Below are 25,069 nucleotides of genomic sequence, written 5' to 3' on the forward strand. Positions count from 1 at the left end.
CAAATCTCAAGTATATCTCTTCCCAGTCTCTCATTCTGTAGCCTTTTTCACTGATAGTCACAGGAACGTTTGATACCGAGAACCAGCCTATAGTATATAGTGACTCAGCCCTTCGACCCACAATCTCAATTTTCCTTCTTATAATCGCCACAATTTTTATAATCATTTAATAAAATACCTGTTTTCAATTACATGCGTTATGACTTAACCATCAACTTTGTACAAAGTGTAAGTGCTCGGGTTTTGAGAATCCTTTCTTTTCGTATCTCAATTAATTCTTTGTAATGGTAACGTACTTTTATTCTGTTTTGTTGATTACCATGTAGAACAGAAGAAAAGAAGAGGAACATCATTGTATCCTTCCTCTTTCTATGTCTCTCGTACTGATACTCTTTCTGATTGACTTTCGTAGATTCTTCTTTTTTATGTATATCTGGAGTTCATTTTTCCAGTTGTTTCATTCGTTTTCGATCATCAAGTCTTCGTTCATATTTCTCTTTAACGTATCAGATTTATCGGCGTTGCTATATGTATGATCCTATTTGTGTTGAGCAATCTGAAAGCGTTATCTCTTGAAGTTGCTGAAGCAAGAGAGGTACATCTCTCTTTTGCAGTAATGACCATCTTCGAGTAGTCATTACGGGTAGAATATTATCTGTAGGGTATTAAATGAAATCGCCCGTAATTTAGCTGGTTATCTTCATGTTCCTGGACCGATGCTGAAAGATATTGGCTTCATGTTGATTCCGGAGTTTCACAATCAACTTTTAGCAAGGTTTGGGTACTTGATTATGAGTCGTACCAATCATTAGTGATGTGCTTTCATTTATTCCATTTATCATATTGTGCTATTTAGCATTGCGAATGGACGGAAACCACATCGGTAAGTTCCTCAGTGACAACCTCCGCATTTTCTCCATTTATTACCTTGTTCGCGCCTTCTGTGAGCCTGTAACACTTCTTCCTGGACCTGCAGTTCATTGTCGTCCTGGAAGTACATTCAATCCACCAAAAGAGTAGTTTTCGATAATCTTTATGATGAGTAGTTGGGTTGATATTGTGGCGCATATGCCTGTGGATGGTCTTTCATTCTCATCTTGTGGAGATCTGATTCCTTCTGGACATATTGGTTTTACTGTGATGGGACTAATCGCGATCATGAGAGCTCTTCCTAAGCGATGGACACCCTGTAAAGAAGTGGAGTGACAGTAATGAATAGATCGAAGGGGTTTGTCGGTAGTGTGTATTCTGTATGTGTTTGTAACCATCTTCTTCATTCTTGCTTATCGAAAACACTATACTGTCGACCTTATTGTGGGTATCTTTTTATCAGTCTTTATGTAAGTCAACAGGTTGGAATGAATTGTAGTTCTGTTTTATATCGCGATGGATGGTCTATAACTTTGATATCAAACGAGCCACAGTATGAACCTCTGTCTGTGGTCGTTTCAAACTAGAATCCTGTTTGTTTCAATACATAACGCAGATGGCGGGAATTTGTTGGAGGGAATACTTCCACGGGAATTCCGAATCCATTGTTTGAACTTAAAGATGGATGAAGTGGAAAACAGTTTGGAGATTCGATCTCCTATGACTGTTAAGAAGTATGAATGAGTTGAATTTCCTCAAAACCAGACGAATTGTTCCGTTTTCAGATACTCAAGGTCTGTCTCCATCTCCAGTAGTTCGGTTTAGTTATGAGGCTTTATTAATAGCGATCTACCAAGAAACGGAAGGAACAAGCTCTGGATGCTTCTCCCAAAGATGATTCATTTGAAATGATCGATGTGGAAAAGGAGGTTCAAAATCTCTTTACAGATCCTGTAACCCATTTGCGAGTATTGCCGTTTTTTGTGGATTAATTCTAGTCATTGCAACCTATGACATCTCCACAACAGATTGAAAACATAACTTCGGATCTCCAAAATTCGATAGACGAATTTCGGTCTTTTATCTCTTCAAATATTGTATCTATTTACTATAATGTATTCTGAATAGTCTCGACTGTCAGAGCAGATATCCCAGTCTTTCACGAAATCCTCTTCTTCCAACTCTCAGTCTGCTTCTTCCGATCCTATAGTGGAAAAGGAAACAAAAGACGATAGTATCGAACGGATTCTCAAGATCGTAACTCAGAATAATCAGATGTTAACGACTCTGTCTTCGGAACCAAAGCAGGAGAAGTCAAGCGATGCTTTAAGAACGGAAATGAATCAGTTACGAGCAACTCTTGAAGCTGAAAGTGCCAAATGTAAGAAGCTTCTAACCTTGTTGGATGACACGATCCATGAAAATGATATAGTGAAAATGATTGACTTTACTGATCTGTAGATGGGGGAAGATCTGGAATCCATGCGAGTGGAATTGAGTAAGAGAATCTCTTCGGAGATTGAATATGTATGATGTTTAGTATGAGTCTCATGTAGACGGTACTCTATAATGGAATGAAAGAAAGTGTGGAACAGTCAGAAGCTGCCATGTTGGAGTATCGAGATCATTGTGAGAAGCTTGAGGAAAAGGTCCAAGAACTGGAGAAACGACTCCAATATCTTCAGAAACCAATGCCTGAATGTGAAGAAGATGAAGTATCGCTTCCTGAAGAGACTGTCGAAATCAAACAGGAATCAGATGTCAAGAAGCTTCAATCGATGGTAAATACCTATCTGTTTACGAATCAAACCTTGATTCAACAAGTGGCAGAATGGAGAACACGATACCTTCAGAACTCGAATAAGGAGTGGAAATCAGAGATGGAGAAACGGATCCATTCTCTGGAAGAAGAGAATAGTACCTTGAAGAAGGAGAATGAGGAGATGCGTGGACTTCTTAGTAAAACGGATTTGACTGATTATCAGTATATTGAGGATTCGTCATCTTTAGCTGATTAGAACTGTACAATAGACATTGTTTGTAACAAACATGGAATCCCATCTTACGTTGACGGATCGATGCATATCGACCTGCAGCGTATCCAGCTTGATACCATGCTAAAAGCAATTGAGAAAGAGCTTCTTGTTCTTCGAGATCAGGTACTGTTGGTATAAACGAATTCTGATAGTTTGTTGACATTTGTGGAACAGTTCCAGCTGAGGTTGGAGAAGGATGGACAGGATTATCAACTGGAATTGGAGTCGGCTTTGCTGCTGGCGCTACAAACGCTTCGGATTCTATACATCAATCTACTTATCCACAATAACGATCTTCACTCGTTCCCTCATCTTCAGTAACTGTACGCTTAAATATGATCTATCACTGTAATATCCAAGTATTATCACTTACTTTTGATTTCTTCTTTGGATTTGAGTCCTTTGAACTACAGATTATTTCCTTACAAAAGAGATGTACGGCTCGCTTTTTAGAGGGATTTCCTTTTCGTTGTGTGTTGCAGCTGCTCGTTCAAAGGCCTAAAGGAATAGTCACTCATTTTGATCTTACATCCAAAAGAGCAGTATCGTCCCATGCTTCTTCGCCTAATGGAGCAGCAATCTCTCCTACTTCACTCATATCAGAATAATCTTATCCTAGTGAATCTGACACGTTGCATTGTGACTTTCTACGGGTTTAAAATCTGTATCACTTATCATCGGAGGAACTGTATAATTGGAGTAATCTCCAATTATACAGTCTAGTATGTGGAAAACAATCAACAATCATGTCTAATCACTGTTTCACATAGATTATAAAGTTTCTAACTGTTCTGATAATTCGTGTACAAGCACCACGTACAACAGATCAACGCACTCTAATATGTGTAGCGTCCCAAATTTGGCATAATGGATGTGGTAAACTATTGTTCTATATCCTCATTTCTTTGCAGAAATGCATTCTCGAACAATATCCAGTCCAATGAGATTCGGTTTTATCCTTCTTCACAATTCTCATTTTTAAATAATGCGATCTATTTCTATTCCTTTACTTACTCTACTGCTTGTTTTGGTGAACTGCCGTCGAGGAGACCGTTATCATGGAGATAGTGTAAGACTCACCGATATTGACACTCTAACATTCTACAACAATAGATATACAACTGGCTATCGTTCAAAGTAAGAAATCAAGTTGTTCTATTGATCTTTAGACCTATTCGTCAAATGAAATGTATAAGTGGTTATTCAAATTGCAGACATGCTCCTTCCAATATGCAATGTTACAATCGTGGTACAGATGGAAGAGACGTCCAAGTAGACTGTGAAAAGTGATTTTGATCAATAGTGGGAATGTAAAGCTGAAATGGAAAAAGGATATTCTTTGGGACGAACTGAAGTGTCATGTGAAGGGTATTCGTATCCTGGTACGCAACTTGGAGAGTTGGTGATTTTTAGACGATCCTTACATTCTTGCAGGTTCTTGTGGAGTAGAATTCGAAGTAAACAAGAATCACGATTACTCTACCTACAATCATCATTATTCGAATTCATCATTCGATTGGAATCCATTTTCATGGATAACTGGATTCTTCAATTTCATTTTCTTTCTTGTTCTCATATTCTTTTTCGTTTTTATGATTGGAATGAATAATATTGTTCGTGTGATGTAGGGATAGTTTTATTGGGTAAGGGATAGAGCTGGCATTTTCAAGATCATCTTCTTCCCTGTTTATTTGCTCACATATTGTTGCAACTGTTGTCGTGGACCTGCCTATGCTACCTATATGCCGCCTCCACCTCCCATGTTCCATGTAAGCAATTAACAGAAGTGTTCATGAATAGAATACCTTTGGAGATGGATGGATCTGGTATCATATGGGCCGAGAAGATGAACGAAGGAATTCATATCGTCGTTCGGTTCCTGTGTATGAATCCTATAACTATTCAAGTCCTTCCGACTCGGATTCTACTCATGTGTCAACTTCTTATGCCTCCACAAAGAGACGTTAATTTGTAGTATTGTTGTGGGTTCATTGTTTGGATCAAACAAAGGAATGGAACCAAAATTGAATACCCAGAGCAATAATTACACACAATACAATCCAAATGAAGTAACGATTCAATGATGTTCTCTTCTCTGTCTTCACATCACTTGTCTCTTTCACAACTCCACATTCTTCACCACACTCCAAAACAATTTGTTGTATACTCCGTTCATCATATCCTTTCATCTCTTGAATATCACAACATTTCATTATATCCTTCTTCTTTCCACACATACAACGTACATGAACATCTACTTCACATCGTTCACAGCATGTCCCCTCATGACAGATCCGTTGACAGCCATGACGACATCCTTTCAAAGGAGTTCCACAGATCTTTCCACACGAGAACCAGCCCTTCTTCTTCTCTGAACTCACATCACAACATCGAAATTGACGAGATGATTTCCCACAATAGCAAGGGCGTTTCACCATTAGTGTACAAGGATCACATGGACCTGCATGGCAATACACACGATTACAAGGATGATTACAAGTACTTCGTCCAGGGCACTTCTCATGACACTCTTCACATGGTAAGGATGGATTGTGACATGGTTTCTGACAGTACTATGATCATCACGGGATTCCTATACATACATGTTTACCACATGACAATAATCGATTGCATTTTTGAGTACAGAAAACTGGAGTATTTTTGTCACAGCAAAGAATAGAGATCATACAATGTTTCCCTTCACATTCCTTTTCAATGCGAGTATGACAAGGAGGACAAGGATGATTCTCATGACAAATAGCCTGACAAGTGTGACCACAAGGAAGAAGAGCATTACAAGTAAGGATACATTCGGGACAATTTCCGGAATGGCAATAATGATCTTGAATTTTGGAATGATGACAATGAGATGGTTTCTGACATAGTTGTTGACAAGGAGGATAGAGAGAACGACGGAACTCCTTACAGGGAACCTCCATCGAAGTGTATCCACAGTCACACGTAATGGTGACTGTAAGTGAACATGAAGGGCAGGCTCCAGCATGACAAGGAAGCAAGCAAGTATGGCGACCACATGAAAGTGGTTTGTTACAGATCTTGATTATCAAGAATCCTTTAATATACCTACGATTGTACATGGAGTATGTTGCCCATCACAACAGCGACGGTTACATCGGTGACGACCACAAGAACGGAATTCTTGGCATTTTTGTGTACAAAGGAATTCTTGAGAGCAGGGGACTTCAGCTGTTTTAGTTCCACATCGACATTTCTTAGAAACAACGATAAGACAGGAAGGACATGGAGGAGGATGACAATTGGCAGTACAGTGATGACCACAAGGAAGAAGCTTGTCACAGTATTGATGACAAGAAGGAGTAGGGTCTGTACAGGGAATCACGAAAGCTAAGAATCAGAGGACTCATTCAGATTCACTCTTTTTACCACAGAAACACTTCCGAGGAGGCTGATTGGGACAGGGTGGACAAGGACCTTCGTGACATGCTAGAGGGCATGTGTGATGACCACAATCAAGTGATTTTCCGCAGATTCGACCACAAGAATAAGAAAGAGCATTTGATGTACCACAAGGAACATCTCGTTCTTCTGCTCCACAAAAACACTTCTGATGAACTGACTCTTTACAAGGAGGACAAGGACCGTAATGGCACTTCACCTTACAGAGATGATGGCCACAGACAAGGTGTTTGAGGCAGGGAAGATTACAGCAACTCTCGGGGGACTCAATGTGTTGCATACTACAACGTACAGTTCGTCTCGTCTTACCGCATGGGCAAGTGATGGTGACAATTCGAGGACAAGGAGGACAGCGACCTGGATGACAACGTTCATTACAAATATGGCCACAGGGCAATTGCTTTTCACAGAGATTTCCACAGGAATGGGGAGGTAACCAGGGATCGAATGCCGGATTTTCCTCCTTTCCACAGTAACAGAAATACTTGTCAGGAACGTATGTGAATTCTTGGAGACAATTTTTGCTAGGATCATTATCAGACGAACATAGAACTTACCAAGTCCAATTTCGTGAAACAGAGGAAGCAGAAACTCGATTCTTGATTGCCTCCGCAATCTTCTTCTGTAAACATGTTTGAGCCCTATTCTGTTATCCACATTTGTATCAACCAACCATGCTTTCACACACTTCAGATGATACACTACAAAACACTCAGGACACTGCCAAACCGACTCTTCATGACCAATCTAGAGTATTTAATAAGAATCAGCACAATACTTCTTCCAAACAAACCGAGCAGTTCATTTCTGAAGAATTAACAATCGGTTGTTGTATAATCAAGTTGGTCTATCTACAGACTTTTGTGGTTGAATGTGTGTAACAATGCGAACTACACTCCCTTCAGTAAAATAGGATCCATCAATGAAAAAACGCTTATAATTCCTTATCAGAACTTGATATGAAACATATTAGGTGGTTTGATAACTAATAGCTAGAAGTGATACCTTTTTGAAGAACCAAGATGGTTCCTTAAACTTCACATGATGTTGGTAGTTATCAATACAATCGAATCCAGCAATGTTGAATTATAGGAATAATCAAAGAATGCAAAAAATGGGCATCATGAATTGAAATGTATCCTTATTAAATGCATCCAATAGCAATAAGGTATTTGAGAACACCACACATTTTTCTAAATGAAGAGTATCGTCGTTGCTCTAACAATTGTATCATTGGTATTTGCTAGTCCTCTTCGTGGTGAAGAGAAGTGTATGTAAGATACCCTCTTTTCACGTATAGTTTGTGGAACGTATGGGGGTACCTGCGAAAGTACGGAATTTATTTGTACGTTTGCCTGTGAAATTTAATGATATAGCTGTGAAATCATTCATGATTATCTCTGGAAATATGCAGCAGGACCCTGAGGCCATGTCTCTTTCGTCTACTTCATATGGTGGAGAGGGTTGTCGGGAAGAGGCTCTCTTCTTCAATACTCGTCTGGTTACGAAAGTGAGTCCTGCTAACGATGTTGAGAAGAACTACAATATCTACGTGGATGACGCTCGTTTCACTTTTTCTAAAACTTCGGTTCTTGCATTCAATTGTACTCCTGCTGTCGAGCCTGATGTTGAGTATTCGCTGAAGTGGGATTGGACAGAGCGATTAATTGATTAGGGATCACGTTTGTCTCGATATGCAGGGTACCAATGTTTTTGAAGAGTTAGCTGCATTGATTGGTCAGCAGATGGAAGCTGATATGGTTTTCACCCCCACTTCTGTAACTATGAAGGGAGACGAACCCACAACATATGATCGTCTTAATGATGAGGGTTGCAGTGCTGTTCCTACTGAGAAGCCTACGACTCAAGCACCTACTGAGGCTCCTACTACTGAGGCTCCTACTACTGAGGCTCCTACCGAGAAGCCTACTGAAAAGCCTACTGAAAAGCCTACTGAGAAACCTACTCCCAAACCTACTGAGAAGCCTACTCCTAAGCCCACTGAGAAACCTACTCCCAAACCTACTGAGAAGCCTACTCCTAAGCCCACTGAGAAACCTACTCCCAAACCTACTGAGAAGCCTACAGAGGCTCCCACCGTGAACCCCACTGAAAAGCCCAAGAGCATTGTTGGATGGATTATTGGCGGAATAGTTGCTATTGTTATTGGTTTTGCCATTATCTTCTATGTTGTATCTAAGAAGAACAAGAAAGAAACCGAGGAAGAGGCTAAACCTCTTGTTTAGAGTAGTTGTTTGTAAGAAACACTTAACAGACTCTGAAGTCGCTTTATAGCACTCAGCAATCGTTTTGACTTGATTTTCTTTACATAACTATTCTTACTATATGACAGTAAGTCGGTAAGTCTATGAGATAACCCTTAACGACAGCTTGAACTTTGTTTGAATATCCCTATTCTGTCTCTTGATCACCGGTTGAATCATTCTCTGAACTCGCTCAAAATCAAGAGACAAACGATTGTCACAAAAGTCTTTGAGAGTTTTGATATCAATGTCTCCCCAGCCAAATGGATCCAAACAGGTATCCACTGCTGGAAACATAAAGGCATTTACAAGATAGTTCTTTCGAACTTCATCTGTAAATGCCAGTCTCTCTATCCGTTTTCGATGCTTCCGGATATACTGTAGAAAGTCTTCAGTAATCCCTTCAGCCACATCAACACCATCAGCCATCTTACAAGCAGACTGAATTCTACTCTCAACTATTATCATAAATCCCTACTTAACTTCACAACCTTGAAGTTCTGACATTGTAGGAAAGAAGGATATCAACTCCACAGCCATCATGGGTCCCAAATGACTCACTCCCTACAGGTTAACTGTTACTACAGTAGTTACATCACAATAATCACATCCTTCCAAAATGGCATATTCGATTATTCGCTCTCGATTCAATCCTAACTCTTTCTCTATGTCTTCTATTCTGTATGCTTGTACATACTGATTATCTAGAAAGAAGTCTTTGTAGAGTGATTTCCCTCCAAAAGCAAACACATCACTATCATTACTGATCACACCATCTACCAATCCCATCATCTCCAGAAATGCACATTGGGCTTCCGCCTCCCCTGGAGCAAAAATAAATGGAATACCGAAAATCTTAAGAATTTCGGCAATGTCTACCACAACATCTTCCGAAACAAATGCATTTTGGCTCGAAAAGTGTCTGTACTGCTTTAGTAACCCTTCTCTCCGTTCTCCAAGTTGTGTGGGAGATGTGTGGATAAGTCGAGCAAACAGTTCTTTTTGAGCTTCATTTTGTTGTTCGGATGGAGGAAGTGGTGTGATGGAAGATGATAAAGAATCAATGGATTTGGGGGATGATGTATTGGTTGATAATGAAGTGGTAATATTCGGTTGAGTCACTGTGATTTGAATAGGGGATGTATCTGTCTTTGCTAGAGCATCTGTGAATGAAGTTATTAGTGTAGTTGAAGGAGTTGACTGATCTCGATACATAGTTGATGAGTGTGATACAATAATACTCCCATCTGTTGAGGTATGTATGATCAATGGATCATCACTTTCACTATCAGATAGTCTTGTTTGAATAGAACTTTCATTCCCAAGTACTTCATCACAAGGACTCTCCTTCATGAAATCTTCATTTGATACACTCTCCTTTCTTATCACTTCTCCAGATACATCCTCCTTTCTCATTACTTCTTCCAAAATACTCTCCTCCTTCACCATCACATCCTGTTTCAGCCCATCAATTCCCTCTCTCTTCATTTCCTCACTATTATCACCTTCCATCATATGTTCTTCATCTATCAACCATTCTCTCATGACAGGATCATCTTCCCATTCCCATTGATGATCATATCGCTGTATGGAAGGGTCATTTCCCTTCATTAATTCGTTTAGATGTGTATATAGCATCACATTATCATCCTCTTCTTCTTCCTCATCTCTCTTCATCTCCACACCTGATTTCAATGATGCAAAATACTCTTCATTCATTCGTTGACGTTTTGTTTCATACTCAAGTTGAAAATCACTCAAAAACACTGATTCATTTTTGAATGAAGGAATAGCAGTCGCCTCGTTGAATGGATCCACTTCATTGAATACACGTTGACGACCACGACGATATGAATACTCAAATCCATTGGCTGAATTGGATCCTTCCTCTGGAATCTCACTTTGAAGAATCTCCATTACTTCACGAAGTATTTGAGAACGGAATTGGTTTGCTTCCATTTGTCGTTGGCTCACTTCCTCAACATCATCGGTGACTTCTCCAATCATTGTCATTACTCGCTTCTGCAATGTTTCACGAAGTAGTCTCATCACTGCAGGTCGCAAACGTTTTGGAATATCAAGAAGTTGAGGTGTATTGACAGCAATATGAAGCGTTTCAGCTACTATTCATTCAGTTCGTTATTTATTACTCTTGTAGGGAAGATCTACATATACAATTTCCTTAGTAGATGGTTGTTGATGATACAGTTGCTGAAGCTGTTTCTCTGAATGAAGAATAATATCTTCATCATTGCTTTCAGCCGATTCTTCGGAATCAGGAGGGTTATTAAGAGGAGTTGGTACTGATTCCTAAGTGTCAACTAAACCACTAGAGACAACATTATTTTGGATCTGTGATGCCATATCAATAAGAAGAAGCTCATCTTTCAGGTCATCCATATGAGTCTTTGCAGATTTCGCTCTTTCTCGTCTTCGTTTCAATGTACCTTTTTTCAGAGCGGGAGCATCTCCATCAAATACAATCACAGGCTTAATTCCATAGAACAGTAATTTGCATAGACGAAGAATAACAATATAAATATGGGCATTAGGTACAACATCTCCAGTTTTTGTTCTGGATGCACGGACAATCTGATTCAGCCAGATACTTATATCGACTGCTAATCGTTTTCCCCTTAGTGTTTCAATGGAGATATTTCTTCCAGATGACTCAACTAGGGACCAGAAATTGTGAATACCCATTACCCATTAAGAATATGTTTAGAACTCAATTTATCTCATGTTCCATCAAAGAGAGTACAGAAAACACAACAAAAGAACGAAACTCACTTCTTTGTCTTGTTGATCTTTTGAGACTTCCCTGAAGTAGGAGCAGTTTTCTTAGTCTCTGCCTTCTTTTCTTTCTTTTCTTTCTTTTCTTTATTCTTGTTATGCTTTCTCTCCTTCCTTCGACTTTGACGATCCAGAACCGACGGATCTTCCAGCTTTGATACACTAATATTTCTTCCCAAATACTACAAATGACACTGTAAATCTGTACCCACGGAACTACCATCAAGTTTTAAAGCTGCTTTCCTTCCCTTCTGATTAGCAAACTGAATAGCACTAGAGTAAATTTGAATCTTATAATAATACCCATAACCAGCACATCGTCCATTGTTTTGGTGTACAATATAAAATAACTTGATCTCACCACAATTCTTAAACAAATCACGGAAACTGTCTTCTTGATAATCAAAAGAAATTCCTTTTATCAATCTAAATATTATGATAAAGTAACAATACCTACACACTGAGGTTGGGATCGATTGATTTGGATATATCCTTTTCTTCACTTTCTAATTTCTTTAATTGTTCACGTTTCTTCTGACGTTCTATTTCTTCTTCACTCATACTGTCTTCTTCGCTTGTATTCTCTTGTTCTTCCTCATGTATGTTTGGTATCTCTTCCTTGTCCTCTTCCTCATCCTCATTATTCCCCTCCTCCATCTCTTCCTCGTCCTCTTCATTCTCCTCCTCATTCTCTTCTTCTTCCTCACTTTCCTCTTCACTCTCACTGGTTTCCTCAGAACCAGACTCATCCATCCTCTTCTCCATTTCTTTCATCCATTTATCTGGATTCTTCTGTAATTCCTCAAACGCCTTTGACACATTCTCATCCATACTATCATCATCAAACGGATTCCAAGACTTCTCCTCTTCTGAATTCACTTCAATCTCTTCCTCATCCTTGATATCAACAATCTCAACAACTCATACACTCTCTACCTCAAATTCTGGATTCGATTCAATGTTCTTTTCTGCAAGCATTGAACTAAGAAATCCTGGCTCATAAGGCTTGGATTCTACAAAGGAAACAAGGATAACTACTTCAAACCATTCGTAGACACTATATAAAACAGTTTCTATCAATTATTACCTGAAACAGAAGCCATTTCTTCCTTCTTGGTGTCTGTCCGACCAGAACCACTGGTCTCCATTTCCTTAGTATCTACCTTCTTAGATCGCTTCTTTGACTTTCCCATTACCGTTTTCTATGGAAAGAAGCAGAGACGAAATAACGGGAATTCGGATATACTGACCACATTTTTATATCTACTGAGAATCCTTGCAACCTACGCATAACAAACTATAATACTTTGACAATGACGTACTTAAGATGTAGGTTCATCTAAAATTGTGATTTCAAGGCAGGTCAATCGGCAGACATTGATCGCGGTTCTTTGACGTATTTAGCAGTGAACCCCCATTTCTATTTTCGACTTTTACATTTCCTTATTACCTCTTACTCCACTTGGAGTTTCGGTACTATGTCACTTGCAACATCATCACTTGGAAACCGCCTTCGGCTTTGGGCCAAGACAGCATTTACTGTCGGTATGTACATGGGATGTGGTGATATTCTGTACCAGAAGGTTGCTCTAAAACGAAAACAAATGTAAATAGTGAGTTTGATTCTCGAATGTAGGGATCCTCGACGGGCTTTTGGGTATTTTATGGGCGGTTTCACATTTTCTGGATTAGGAAACTATATTGCCAATACGGTTGTTGCAGATCTCTTTCGTACTACTCGTTGTAATGATGTTCTTCGTCGAGTATTGACATTGAATCTCCTTTTTCCAATTACTCAGACTCTTGCCTTTGTTTCTGTAGCCTTTTGGGGCAATGGAAACATCCGGAATATCAAGAACAAGGTGGTGAACGATCTTCCCCAGGCTTATCTGGTTTCATTCTTTGTATTGTCACCTCTATCTTATATGCAAGGGCGTTTTGTCAGTTCCTATTGGAGGCAGTGGACCTCCTTCATACAAGGAAGTGAGTATATAATCCAATATTGATTCATAGCCTTCTGGAATATGTGGTTATCGTCGCTAAATGTACCGCAACATGAATACAAAACAGTTGACGATTATTTGGAAGAAGCAATTGCATGGATCTACCAATCCTATGCTTATAGTTTGATATCCAGACAAGAGAAAAAGAAATAACGTAAGAGTTGGTACTGTGAGAGGAACAGTATGTTTTATGTATGTTTAACAAAATACTAAGGATTCTGTTGACAATCTGATCACTTCATTCCCGTGGGAATGCATAACAAAATAAAAATGAATTGATAATGAGGAAAGTGTATGTTGGCATTGACTTTGGGTCTACAAATACGGTATGTACCTTTTGTAGGCATCAAAACATCGAAATCCTGGAGTGGGACAATAGAAAGCTACTTCTTCCATCTGTTGTATGTTACGAAAATGAAAACTGTATGGTAAATCCGCCAATGACTACAGTGGGTCAAAGGAAATACTCGATTACAAATTGTAAGAGGTTGTTAGGTGTTCCGTTCACAGAGAATATTGCAAATAGTGGGAATTTGCTATTTAATGCTAAGGTGATCAAGAGTCCTGATGGTTATGGATGTTGTTTGCAGATGGAACTTGCAAACAAACGTATTATTTGCAAAACTCCCGTAGAGGTGGCTGCTGCTGTTATGAAACACATTCTTAATCGATTATACACAAGGGGTATAATTGGATCAGTTGAAGATATAGAGTCGGTGGTCATTGGATTTCCTGCAAGCTATGATTATAGGCAACGCCAAGCCACCATCGAAGCTGCTAAGAAGGCTGGTTTTCCTCAAGTGTTGCTGATTAGTGAGCCAGTCGCTGCTGCTTTGGCTTATTGTAGTGAGCATCAACTCGCTGATAACTACATTATTGTATATGATTTTGGTGGAGGTACTTTCGATACTTCTCTTCTTCATTGCAGCAACAAAAGGTATGAGGTTATTTGCACGCAAGGCAGTTCTTGTCTTGGGAGTAGTGACTTATTGGAGGCTCTTGTGGAGTATGTCGTAGATTATTGTGCCAAGTATTACGATCTGGAAGTGGATATATCCAAGTGTCTTCCTCAACGCAAATACTATCAGGATTTTCGAAGTGACTGTGAGATGGCGAGAATCTCCCTGAGTTCTACTGAAGTAGTTACAATCAATCTGAAGAATTTATTCAAACTCGCGACCAATGTTCCCAAAGATGCATGTGAAGAGTTTACTCTCACTCGGTTGGAATATGAACAACTGATTCGACCATACATTGATAAGACGTTTGTATGTATTGACAAGCTTTTGAAAGAAGCAAATGAAATATGTGGAGTTACAGAAGATAAGATCAGTCTTGTGGTATTGGTCGGAGGAACAACTCGAACACCCTATATACAGAAACGCGTGTATGAACGATTTTGTGGTCATACTGTTCAGGATATTAATCCAGAAGAGTGTGTTGCTAGAGGAGCTTGTATTTATTGTATGAAGCAAAACCAAGTTGATATCAGTGATCAAGCTCTAGGAAGTATCAGTATATCGGATCATGCATCCTTTTCTTATGGTATTGCTGTTCAAGGAGGGAGAGTATGCAGACTAATCTCGAAAGGGGATATGATACCTGTTGTGAAATCAAATACCTTTACAACGACTGAAGATAACCAGCAATACATTTCTACAGCAGTGTACATTGGCGAAGGAATGCAAATCAGTGATTGTCGGTTTTTGCATGAATTGAAGTTTGGACCTATTGAACAGCGACCTAAAGGTGTTCCTAAGATATCAATTACATATAAGATTGACCTTGCAACGATGTTGACTGTCATTTGTGAGGAAAAAACCGATAGTGCTAGTATTAAGTTAGTTGGAAAAGTTGAAGTCAAAGTGGGTTCGTCTGTTTGTTGAAAATGCACGTGTGCAGATGTTGCAACATAGCTAATACAGTTGAAAGAACCAGTAAGGACCGTTCATTAGATCCAAGTTATAGAAAATGGAATCATGAGAAGTGTTCTATTTCCATCGAGACGGCGTTTTGGCTCCATCCTTTCTTCATAGATTTTGCGAATGACTTATGTAGGTGTAATTTGATATATTTCAAATATCCCGTCTAACATATTCTAGACATTTGAAGGGATTCAAGCACACACTTTGTCAATCGAGGAGTGTGTGAAGCAATTTCAAACAGATATGGATAAAGGACTTACCGATGAGGAGGTCAGGGAAAGGCAGAAACAATATGGACTGAACGCACTTGCCGAAGAACCGCAAACTCCTCTCTGGAAACTTATTCTGGAACAGTTTGATGACTATCTTGTACAAATTCTGCTCGTTTCTGCTGTTATTTCATTCATTCTAGCCTTTTTTGAAGATGGAGGAGAGAGTGGGATTACTGCATTCATAGAGCCATTTGTCATTCTCCTTATTCTTATTCTTAATGCAATTGTCGGAGTATGGCAAGAAAACAATGCTGAATCAGCATTGACTGCGCTGAAGAAGATGCAATCAGAAAAGGCCACTGTGATTCGAAAGGGAATCACATATCCTACTCTGGATGCTACACAGCTTGTACCAGGTGATATTATTCGGGTACGGATCTGAAATGACTAATGATAATTAGCTGAAAGTTGGAGATCGAGTTCCTGCGGACTGTCGTCTTCTCTCGTTGAAAACCACCACTCTCCGTACTGAAGAGAGTGCTCTCACGGGAGAGAGTCGCACTATTCTGAAGGTTTCAATTATGTAATATTCTCATGTTTAGAACCCGGAGGAGCGGATTCCAGTTGATGCTGTGATCTCCCAAAAGACAAACATGTTATTCTCTGGAACGACCATTACGAATGGTATTTGCATGTGTTGTGTAGTCAGAACGGGAATGGCGACGGAGATTGGTAAGATCCAGCAAGCTGTGATGGAAGCGAAGGAAGATGAAGAGAAGACTCCTCTTAGCCAGAAGATTGATGAATTTGGACAGCTTTTGGGCAAGGTGATATTATGGATTTGTGTTTTTGTATGGGTTATGAACTTCAACCAATTTTCGGATCCAGAATTCGGAGGTTTTTTCCGAGGTTGTATTTATTATCTCAAAATCGCTGTAGCATTGGGTGTGGCTGCAATTCCTGAAGGTTTGCCTGCTGTCATTACACTATGCTTGTCATTAGGAACAAGGAAGATGGTAAAGCGTAATTGCATTGTTCGTCACCTTCCTTCAGTGGAGACATTGGGTTGTACTACGGTTATCTGTTCAGATAAGACAGGTACACTAACAACCAATGAGATGACAGTTGTCAACATCACAATTTTTGATCGATATGGCCATGCTGATGCTCATGAGGTAACTGGCTTATCGTATTCTCCTCTTGGAGAGGTCCAGAATCTGGAGTATTTACAATCAAGTCAGAAAGCCCTATGCAAGATTGAAGAGGTCTGTGCTCTTTGCAATGAGTCAAGCATTCACTTCAATGAGTCTACTCAGAAGTATCAGGCTGTTGGTGAACCCACAGAAGCTGCTCTTCACGTACTTGTTGAGAAGTTGGGTCTTCCTGATCAAGCCAATAATGTGTGTATTGTAGAAATGAGAATGAGGTTTAGAAGCAACGACATGAGCAGAATCTTCCTGCAGAGGCAGCTACTCTGTGTGTGAATGCGATTCGACAGAAGTATCAAGTGAATGGAATACTGGAATTCTCACGAACACGCAAGTCAATGTCTGTATTGTGTTCTAGACGTGTTTGTATGAATAGGATGTTTGAAAGATAGAATGAGACCAAAGTCCAGAATGAACTCTTGGTGAAAGGTGCTCCAGAAATGCTTCTTAACCGTTGTTCTCGTCTCTGTACTTCAGTATGAAAGAGACTGAATCCTTATATATAGGATGGTTCGATCATTCCTCTTACTCCTGCTCTGCGTGAAGCATGCAATCATCAGTTAACTCTTATGGGATCCCAAGCTCTTCGTTGTCTGGCATTTGCTAGCAAACCGGTGGAAGGAGCTCTTCGTGATTATGATGGGAATCATCATCCAGCTCATGGGTAGGAATGGTTCTTCAATTTCATTGTTAGCTTGCTTGTGGATGTGTCAACATACGATAAGATTGAAAGTGACCTCATTTTCTATGGGTTGGTGGGTATCAAAGATCAAGCCAGACCTGAAGTACGACATAGCATTGAACAATGTCGTGAAGCCGGTATTCGTGTGTTCATGATTACTGGAGATAATAAAGTCACGGCTGAAGCTATTGCTCGTGATGTGGGCATTCTGCAGGCTGGTGAGGAAGCTACTTGTTCTTTTGAGGGTTGGAATTTCATTGAGAGATGATGGATAGCTCATGAATTCATGAAGTTCCCGCGGGAGAAACAGATACAGTTGTTATCAGGACAAGGAGGACGTGTATTCAGTCGTTCTGAGCCTACTCATAAGAAGCAACTGATTTCTCTGTTGAAGGATATGGGAGAAATCACAGCCATGACAGGTGATGGAGTGAATGATGCTCCTGCTCTTCAACAAGCTGATATTGGTGTAGCAATGGGAATTAGTGGAACTGAAGTGGCGAAGGAAGCCTCAGATATGGTGTTGGTTGATGATAATTTCAGTACCATTGTGGCTGCTATCGAGGAAGGTCGTTCCATCTATCAGAATATGAAGGCATTCATTCGATATCTGATCTCGTCCAATATTGGTGAAGTTGCATCCATCTTCTTCACCTCGATGTTAGGTATTCCAGAGAACTTGTCTCCTGTTCAATTACTCTGGGTGAATCTGGTGACTGATGGCTTGCCTGCAACTGCTCTTGGCTTCAATCCACCTGAACCAAATAGTATGCAGAAACCTCCTCGTGACAAAGATGAAGCATTGATCACACCATTTGTCTTTTTCCGATACATGGTGATTGGTCTCTATGTGGGGTTTGCTACAGTGGGCAGCTTCATTTACTACTATGTATTTGATGAGGCTGTGGATGGTCATCCACTTCTCTCTATGCATCAATTGATGACATACCATCGTTGTACCTCTTGGGAGGACTTTGAAGTTGCTGATTTTGTTGGGAAATCGTTCACTTCTTCTTGTGACTATTTCACTGTTGGCAAGATCAAAGCATCAACCTTATCATTAACTGTTTTAGTAACAATTGAAATGTTTAATGCATTGAATGCTCTCTCAGAAGAAGCTTCCTTGCTAACAATGCCTCCTCATCGGAATATCTATCTTGTTTTGGCTATTATAGGGTCGTTTTTAGCACACTTCTGTATTTTGTATATTCCTGTTTTAGCGAACATTTTCTCTGTTGCTCCTCTGACTTGGCACGATTGGTTGATTGTCCTTGCGTTCTCATTCCCTGTTATACTAATTGATGAGTTTTTGAAGAGTATTGCTCGATATCGAACTCGAAAGGAATTGAAAGAACGTTTGTCGGAAAAGAAACAATTGTAACTAATGGTGGGTAAGCTGTTTGTAACAATCAATTCAATTATATTTCACTAAATATTGAATAAGAATACTTTGAAGGATATCAGGAAGATCTTGTACTCCTTGTTTGATCCGATATTCTCTTAATACGTTCTTCTTTCGATAATACTCTAACACAGGTTGTGTTCTCTTCTCAAAGATGTCAAACCGATCTTCAATGATCTTGGGATTGTCATCTGCTCGAACCACCAAAGGTGTTCCGCAATCATCACAAATACCTTCTTGTTTGGGTGGATAAGCAGGTAAGTTTATATCATCTTCTTGAATAGCAGAGAGAATGTATGATCGATTACAGTGAGGACAAACACGACGACTTGTTAGCTTCTTCACAACTATATTCTTTGGCATGGAAAAGGCGATTGCAATATCGATAGGAGAAAACTGAAATGAAGACAACCACTTAATCTCACCTCTTCAAGCGCTTCAGCTTGTTTGATTGTTCGAGGAAATCCATCCTACGATCGTGACTCCATTAGATACACTACCATGATCAGTCCCGAACGATACTGGGGTTGATGAAGAACATCCATGACTTTGGGAATTACGTATTCGTCTGGAATCAATTCTCCACGGAACACGTATTTCTGTTTATCAGTCGATTATTCCACACTCACTTCAGCAATTTGTCCAAACTCTGTATCCTGTTGCATTTCCTTCTGAATTAAGTACTTTGATCGAAAGAATGGAATCTATAGAATTACGAGGTATCGATATCAGTACCATCAAAACAGGTTCAACCATTCGCATGCACGTACCAACTCCAACTCCTGGTGCTCCCATAAATAAGATATTCTTTCTTCGCACATCCAATGCCTGAAACTACAAATCACTACCCAACTTTTATGACAACAAAACAATTATAAAATGAAATAGGTTCTTCGTCGGCCTATTCTAAAACGAGATAAAGGATCCTACGCATAATCTGTCCAGTTCCACTGCCAATTGTGGAGCTGACAGTCCTTTCAGACTAGCGATGATGAACTTCAGTTTCCCGACGTTAAGGTTATTTAACGACATGAACTTAAGTTCCTAAAGAAGAATCTTGTGACCTCCAACTGTAGTATTCAACAAACAATGTCTCACCTAAAGAACAGTAGAATAATGGGATCCTAACTTCAGTTTGTTGATCTCCTGATTCAGACATGACAGAGCTAGAACGTTAGAAATGAGTCCAATTCCCACCTCTGTCTTTAATTTTATTCGTATGTGTTAACGTCTTCACTTCCTCCGCATATTTACCAAGATCTTGTTGCATCTGAGATATTTTCGCCTGAGATTCATTCTATCATTCACAAACCTACATTTAATGTTTGGATTGTCAGTTCCTGTTGAGTCTGATTAAGAGTCGTTGATGACAATGAAGCTGTCTTTTCCTCCAGTTCCTCCTGTGCCTTTTTGAGCTCTCCATCCACAAGCTGCATCTGGCTCTCCAGTTCTGTCTTCTGTTGTTGAAGAGATGCTAATTCCTTCTCAAGATCTTCCTTTTGCTTCTGAATTTCGGTTCTACTACTACGTTCTGCCTCTAGTTCCGCCCGTAGTCGATTCTCTTCTTCCAGAGCCTTCTCCAATTCTGCCGTCATCTCTTCATGACTAATTGATAAGGAAGTAATATCTTCTGTCTGTTTCTTTAAATGATTAACGACTTCTTGCAACTCATCTCGCTCTCCTTGTACAATCAGTCTGATCATTAGCGGTTCCATCATAATCAGTACAACTCATTCTTTACTTCCGATAGTTGATTCTGAACTGCTGTCAATTGCTCGGACCACTGTGATTGATTGGACTGAAGAGTCGACGCATGTTGTGCTTCAATTGATGTTATCTGCTCAGTTAGAGAAGCAATTTGACTCTCATAAGTGATTTGAAGAGATGACAACGAATCTGCATGTTGTTGCTGCAAATTTGCTATATCACTAGTATACTGATCATGAAGCTTTTGGAACTGGTTCACGGCTGGTCTATCCTACATGTAATGCACTCCACGAATCCTCACTCCGTTCTGGAATTCCTGAATTAAATGGATGAGATAGCAATTCATTTCTGTATCTGTTGCTGTCCGGAAGGGAAGAGACAAAAGAGGAAAAGTCATGAATTCAGATTGCTGAATCACAGATAATGTTGAAGTTGGATCTTTCAGTTGGAACTGAAGGGAGAATCTACAATCACAGTCAAAACCCATTCCAACGTGAACAAATCCGATAAACCATCTACAGAATCCGAAATTCGATCTAAAATGGAAAGAAATCGTGGCAAGAATTGATCGTAAGGAACGGATACACGTTGCGACTTAATAACAGACTCATAGAGATTACTGTCAATATCAGAAAACATTAGAAATGTCAGGTCATCTGGATTGCTGAGTTCCATTCGCAATGTATCCTGATCGGTCTAGAATCAATAATTAGTCTTTACCAGTCCTACATTAGCATGGTGATAGAATCGAAGAACAAGAACCTTGTTTTCGTCATTCATCTTCACAACGATATCCCGTTTCTCGTCCAGATTAGTCGTTTGTGGAGTGCTCATCAATACAGAAGGGAGAATGGAACTCGAAAGATTATCTAACAAACACTCAAATCACAGTCCAGAAGCGTTTTAATCTGTTGAGGTGTGTGCAACATAATTGATTCCACATTAATGTATCCATTCTGAGGATCATGAACAGCTGTATACAACCGCTCATATTCCGAGGATATCATTCGACTAGCAGCTAATTTAACACGATTTCTCAACTTAGGATGAATCCCATAAAACTCATTGTTAATGAACAGATACATCTTTGAGACAAGCAGTTGTGTTCCCTTCTCAATCACAGCAGGAGATGCAATGGAATGAATCGAAAGAGGAGGAGAAAGAGAATTCATTTGCTGCAACAGTTTCAACAGATCACAGTCTTTGAACAACGTATTCAACTACACATCATCCAGCTGTTTAGTGATTACCTTTTCCTTGATTATCATATCCGTATAGAAATCACTCTTTTCACATAAATAGTAATTGTAATTGACACCAAATCCATATAAATTCACCACACTCTTCAGCTCTTCAATCACATTCACGACAGTCATATACATGTCCATCGTATCCAGAATCTGGAAATACTCACGAGAATTTTCAGTTAGCGGTTTAAGTGATGCTTCTACAAGCGAATCAAACAATTCCGTCTTTCGTTCCATAGTCATTGTCATGTTATTAAACCTAATATTCAAGAAGACGATACACTCCTACACATCGAAGCATTGACGGAGCAAGAGAAGAAGTTCAGTCAAGATGCTATGATTCCCTGTGTGGTCAGGAGTGGTTGATGAGACGAAGGAGTTGCTTACGAATGGAGACAAGCGGAAGTAATGCTTTACTCGAACTATAAGCAACGAAGTGATTCTAAACCACAGCGTTTGTTCGATGGAGACTAATGTTGATCGGAGTGAACTCTCTGGAGAAATAGTAGATGCTACAATGTTTTCATAGAATGCAAGAATCTGCATTGCTTCGAAAAGTTGAACCAAATTCGAATTGTCCTCGAAAAATGGAATGAGAAACTCTTGGACGAATTTGTTTGCCCCACTGAAAATAACATCCATACAACTCATCACAAAATGGGCATCTGAACCATCCTCTTCAATAAGAAGCATTCGAACTCCTTCCCGCTCCTCATTCATGTATTCATGAAGCCATGTAAAAAGATCACTGATCATTTGATTTGGATTCTCATCAGAACGATGTCGCTTCCATTTATTCAGATTCTCCGAAAGACGAATGGTTAGTAGATTACGACGATTGTTCACAAACTCCGTTATACAGTGATTGAAATAGGTATCCTTGGGTCGTAGGGTTTGCAGTCCACGACGGAGACGAAGGAAATTGGAATTTCCACAATCCAACGTATAGGTCACATCTCCTGTAAGACGGCACTCGTTCTGACACCAGGAGAACAATCGATGATATCCATTCTCTTCATCGGCAGAGATCGTCTCCAACAATTCCAATGTCGCTGTCATCATACAGTATGGATCCTGCATCAGTGCAGTACATCGCTCTTTGATATCCTTTGCACGAGCTAACACTACAAAGAAGGATTCATCACCATTCTCAAGAATAGGTCGCGTTGTTAGAATATCCTTCTCTTCAGAAGATAGACAGTAATTGTGTAAGAAAGCTTCCAGTGCCACTTTGCGAGAACGAAGACGCTGTCTAGAGGTTACTCAAGAGACAAATGCCCAACTCATAAGACTTTGTATCCTCATGGAATGCATTTAATGAGCGTGTCTGCTTTTCAGTGTCATCAATCGTAGCACGGATGTCTGAACACATCTGGTTTACCTCACTTAGGGAAGAAGAAAACTTTTCAAACACCTACAGAGATTAGCATTCGAAGTCGAGACTACTGTGTTGAATTTGGTCAATTCAGTAGCAAATCGCTTCGTAAGATCACAACTAATTCCTTCCAACGAATACCGCAAGTTCTTTCGACTATCTACGGTATTCTCTGTGGTATCGTAGTATTCGGCAAAGGAATCCAAGGCCTCTTGGATATCGCTCTGAGTCGTTTTCATACTCAGAACCTTTTGTATCTTCTTGTCCAGCACTCGCATGAGAAACAAATTGAAAAAACAAACATAATAATCACTCCGATTCACAAAATTGATATTCCGTTCGTTGTTACACGGAATATTGAGAAAATCGACATCTACTCCTGTGACCAGTCGCTGCGCGTCGATTTCTTGCTTATTCCTAGCTGTAATCCATCCATTCCATATCTTACGTAGCAAGCACTGTTAGATCCTGAATGCTAATGATGTTGTTATCTCTCTTGCTCTTCACAACAGGACCCTCAACATACACTACAGTTCCTAAGATTCATTCATTCAACAAAAGATTACGGATCTTCATTTTTGACACCAGATCAAACAAACGCGCATACTTCTCCTGATTCTCCTCCATGAACTACCTGTAACTATAATACATCATATATACTTGAAGTTTCATCAAAATCACACAGGCATTCTGACATTCATTGTTACGGTTGTATGAATCGGTCTCATAGAATGCATATGAATTGCTATTACTACTGAAATAAACGTTACTTGTATTTAAAAAGAGGAATGTCAACTTCTTCCCAAACTTCCGAATTGACACAATCTCACCAGCTGCATACACATATCGATCCAATTCACATGTCCTCAATTCAACTGCCGATATCAGCCGATGAGGAGAGGGAATAGTGAGTGGGAACACACTTACATCTCCAGGAAAGGGAGTGTAATCATCATTCCACTGAATGGATGGTTTTACCCATAGTCGAATGGTGTTCTTTTCACTCCATATACCTGGATCCTGAAGTTCAAATGTAGGAGGTTGATTCATAAACCGTTTCTGGATCTCAAAGTAGTTGCAACACGGAAGAGTAATCACACCGAATATATCTTGGCAATCAACAGAACTCATTACTTGTTGGAAGGAGAGATGACAGTGAATCATCACAATAATGAGATGACGACACCGAATTCGAATCTTTTGAATATAGTCTCCTATAATATGTAGATTTGGAACAGAGTCCCAAAGAGCACGACGTTCTTGACGCATTGTATCGGTATCATGCTTTTTCTTCTTAATCTCATTTGCATGTGTTTGAATGAATCCCTAAATGTTCACTACCACATCGTTTAGGTACATCCTGGAGTTGAGGATCCACACTAAAACACTCCCAACCAGGAAAGAACAAAGCAAAGAGCGCAGCGGATCGTGGAGTCGAACCATCACCAACGCAGAGAATCACATCCTTCAAAACTCCCTCACTGGGATTATCTCTCATCAACGATAAAACATGCCTAGAAACATGGACATAAGCTGCCATTGACTCTGTGATCTCCTTTACATTTGGAAAACTACAAGTCAAGAGACATCTGTAGAGGCAACATTCGCATTTGAATTAATTTCGGTGCCACAGATGTTGCCTGAATGAATCGATCCAGATACATCGTATTCATCTTACTCTCCACAAGTACGTCGGTTTCGTTCCTCGATGGGGTGATTTGATTGCTCTCCCTCTTCTTACTCATGGAAAGGGATGAATTCAAGACGAATTGAGGAGAATATGAATTCAGGTAACCGCGGTTTTCGTTGTTTCTTTGCGGTATTAGGAATAGATGTGAATTACTCAACTATCCACCGAATGGCTCTGAATATTGAATCAGTCCTTGGAGACAAGGCTCAATTCCTCA

General features: G+C 39.7%; 14 protein-coding genes across 14 annotated transcripts; 8 read left to right on the forward strand and 6 right to left on the reverse strand.

Annotated features, from left to right (window-relative positions):
* Positions 1–716: 716 nt before the first annotated feature.
* On the forward strand, positions 717–1,401 carry JH06_0316 (inositol phosphorylceramide synthase 3; the record flags this gene model as incomplete). The annotated part of the gene is made up of 5 exons (XM_014674146.1): positions 717–775; positions 813–1,016; positions 1,047–1,189; positions 1,220–1,318; positions 1,370–1,401. The coding sequence occupies 5 exons, from the start codon at positions 717–719 to the stop codon at positions 1,399–1,401; spliced, it is 537 nt and encodes a 178-aa protein (XP_014529632.1).
* Positions 1,402–1,606: 205 nt separating this feature from the next.
* JH06_0317 (hypothetical protein) lies at positions 1,607–2,888 on the forward strand (the record flags this gene model as incomplete). The annotated part of the gene is given in 6 exon segments (XM_014674147.1): positions 1,607–1,681; positions 1,716–1,838; positions 1,869–1,985; positions 1,999–2,301; positions 2,332–2,397; positions 2,427–2,888. The coding sequence occupies 6 exon segments, from the start codon at positions 1,607–1,609 to the stop codon at positions 2,886–2,888; spliced, it is 1,146 nt and encodes a 381-aa protein (XP_014529633.1).
* A 1,003-nt stretch (positions 2,889–3,891) lies between these two features.
* JH06_0318 (hypothetical protein) lies at positions 3,892–4,355 on the forward strand (the record flags this gene model as incomplete). The annotated part of the gene is given in 4 exon segments (XM_014674148.1): positions 3,892–4,043; positions 4,076–4,192; positions 4,210–4,288; positions 4,320–4,355. 4 exon segments carry the CDS (start codon positions 3,892–3,894, stop codon positions 4,353–4,355), a joined length of 384 nt encoding a protein of 127 aa, XP_014529634.1.
* A 551-nt stretch (positions 4,356–4,906) lies between these two features.
* JH06_0319 (hypothetical protein) lies at positions 4,907–6,719 on the reverse strand (the record flags this gene model as incomplete). Its single annotated transcript, XM_014674149.1, is given in 6 exon segments — positions 4,907–5,422; positions 5,443–5,499; positions 5,510–5,962; positions 5,995–6,272; positions 6,303–6,537; positions 6,549–6,719. The coding sequence occupies 6 exon segments, from the start codon at positions 6,717–6,719 to the stop codon at positions 4,907–4,909; spliced, it is 1,710 nt and encodes a 569-aa protein (XP_014529635.1).
* An 822-nt stretch (positions 6,720–7,541) lies between these two features.
* JH06_0320 (hypothetical protein) lies at positions 7,542–8,590 on the forward strand (the record flags this gene model as incomplete). The annotated part of the gene is made up of 4 exons (XM_014674150.1): positions 7,542–7,614; positions 7,645–7,689; positions 7,721–7,988; positions 8,020–8,590. The coding sequence occupies 4 exons, from the start codon at positions 7,542–7,544 to the stop codon at positions 8,588–8,590; spliced, it is 957 nt and encodes a 318-aa protein (XP_014529636.1).
* Positions 8,591–8,710: 120 nt separating this feature from the next.
* On the reverse strand, positions 8,711–11,311 carry JH06_0321 (DNA repair protein UVH3; the record flags this gene model as incomplete). The annotated part of the gene is made up of 5 exons (XM_014674151.1): positions 8,711–9,056; positions 9,087–9,172; positions 9,194–10,731; positions 10,759–10,918; positions 10,949–11,311. 5 exons carry the CDS (start codon positions 11,309–11,311, stop codon positions 8,711–8,713), a joined length of 2,493 nt encoding a protein of 830 aa, XP_014529637.1.
* A 1,643-nt stretch (positions 11,312–12,954) lies between these two features.
* Positions 12,955–13,557, forward strand: JH06_0322 (hypothetical protein; the record flags this gene model as incomplete). Its single annotated transcript, XM_014674152.1, has 3 exons — positions 12,955–13,007; positions 13,038–13,384; positions 13,415–13,557. The coding sequence occupies 3 exons, from the start codon at positions 12,955–12,957 to the stop codon at positions 13,555–13,557; spliced, it is 543 nt and encodes a 180-aa protein (XP_014529638.1).
* A 287-nt stretch (positions 13,558–13,844) lies between these two features.
* Positions 13,845–15,290, forward strand: JH06_0323 (chaperone HSP70; the record flags this gene model as incomplete). The annotated part of the gene is made up of 1 exon (XM_014674153.1): positions 13,845–15,290. The coding sequence occupies one exon, from the start codon at positions 13,845–13,847 to the stop codon at positions 15,288–15,290; it is 1,446 nt and encodes a 481-aa protein (XP_014529639.1).
* Positions 15,291–15,572: 282 nt separating this feature from the next.
* Positions 15,573–17,857, forward strand: JH06_0324 (Ca2+ ATPase; the record flags this gene model as incomplete). The annotated part of the gene is given in 10 exon segments (XM_014674154.1): positions 15,573–15,971; positions 16,003–16,113; positions 16,144–16,225; positions 16,247–16,941; positions 16,974–17,093; positions 17,142–17,225; positions 17,256–17,413; positions 17,444–17,676; positions 17,707–17,818; positions 17,836–17,857. The coding sequence occupies 10 exon segments, from the start codon at positions 15,573–15,575 to the stop codon at positions 17,855–17,857; spliced, it is 2,016 nt and encodes a 671-aa protein (XP_014529640.1).
* Positions 17,858–17,906: 49 nt separating this feature from the next.
* JH06_4642 (ATPase) lies at positions 17,907–18,812 on the forward strand (the record flags this gene model as incomplete). Its single annotated transcript, XM_014674159.1, has 1 exon — positions 17,907–18,812. One exon carries the CDS (start codon positions 17,907–17,909, stop codon positions 18,810–18,812), a length of 906 nt encoding a protein of 301 aa, XP_014529645.1.
* A 33-nt stretch (positions 18,813–18,845) lies between these two features.
* Positions 18,846–19,865, reverse strand: JH06_4641 (adenylate kinase; the record flags this gene model as incomplete). The annotated part of the gene is made up of 7 exons (XM_014674158.1): positions 18,846–19,229; positions 19,259–19,303; positions 19,334–19,432; positions 19,463–19,537; positions 19,569–19,667; positions 19,699–19,734; positions 19,764–19,865. 7 exons carry the CDS (start codon positions 19,863–19,865, stop codon positions 18,846–18,848), a joined length of 840 nt encoding a protein of 279 aa, XP_014529644.1.
* Positions 19,866–19,931: 66 nt separating this feature from the next.
* On the reverse strand, positions 19,932–20,428 carry JH06_4640 (hypothetical protein; the record flags this gene model as incomplete). The annotated part of the gene is given in 3 exon segments (XM_014674157.1): positions 19,932–19,999; positions 20,031–20,130; positions 20,150–20,428. The coding sequence occupies 3 exon segments, from the start codon at positions 20,426–20,428 to the stop codon at positions 19,932–19,934; spliced, it is 447 nt and encodes a 148-aa protein (XP_014529643.1).
* A 981-nt stretch (positions 20,429–21,409) lies between these two features.
* JH06_4639 (hypothetical protein) lies at positions 21,410–23,440 on the reverse strand (the record flags this gene model as incomplete). Its single annotated transcript, XM_014674156.1, has 5 exons — positions 21,410–21,760; positions 21,791–22,046; positions 22,077–23,039; positions 23,158–23,201; positions 23,234–23,440. The coding sequence occupies 5 exons, from the start codon at positions 23,438–23,440 to the stop codon at positions 21,410–21,412; spliced, it is 1,821 nt and encodes a 606-aa protein (XP_014529642.1).
* Positions 23,441–23,606: 166 nt separating this feature from the next.
* Positions 23,607–24,826, reverse strand: JH06_4638 (hypothetical protein; the record flags this gene model as incomplete). The annotated part of the gene is given in 6 exon segments (XM_014674155.1): positions 23,607–23,689; positions 23,729–23,792; positions 23,823–24,488; positions 24,504–24,541; positions 24,558–24,733; positions 24,750–24,826. 6 exon segments carry the CDS (start codon positions 24,824–24,826, stop codon positions 23,607–23,609), a joined length of 1,104 nt encoding a protein of 367 aa, XP_014529641.1.
* Positions 24,827–25,069: the final 243 nt, after the last annotated feature.

Source organism: Blastocystis sp. subtype 4, assembly GCF_000743755.1.
Source record: "Blastocystis sp. subtype 4 strain WR1 chromosome Unknown seqid_0016, whole genome shotgun sequence".
In the NCBI taxonomy this organism is placed as follows: domain Eukaryota; class Bigyra; order Opalinata; family Blastocystidae; genus Blastocystis; species Blastocystis sp. subtype 4.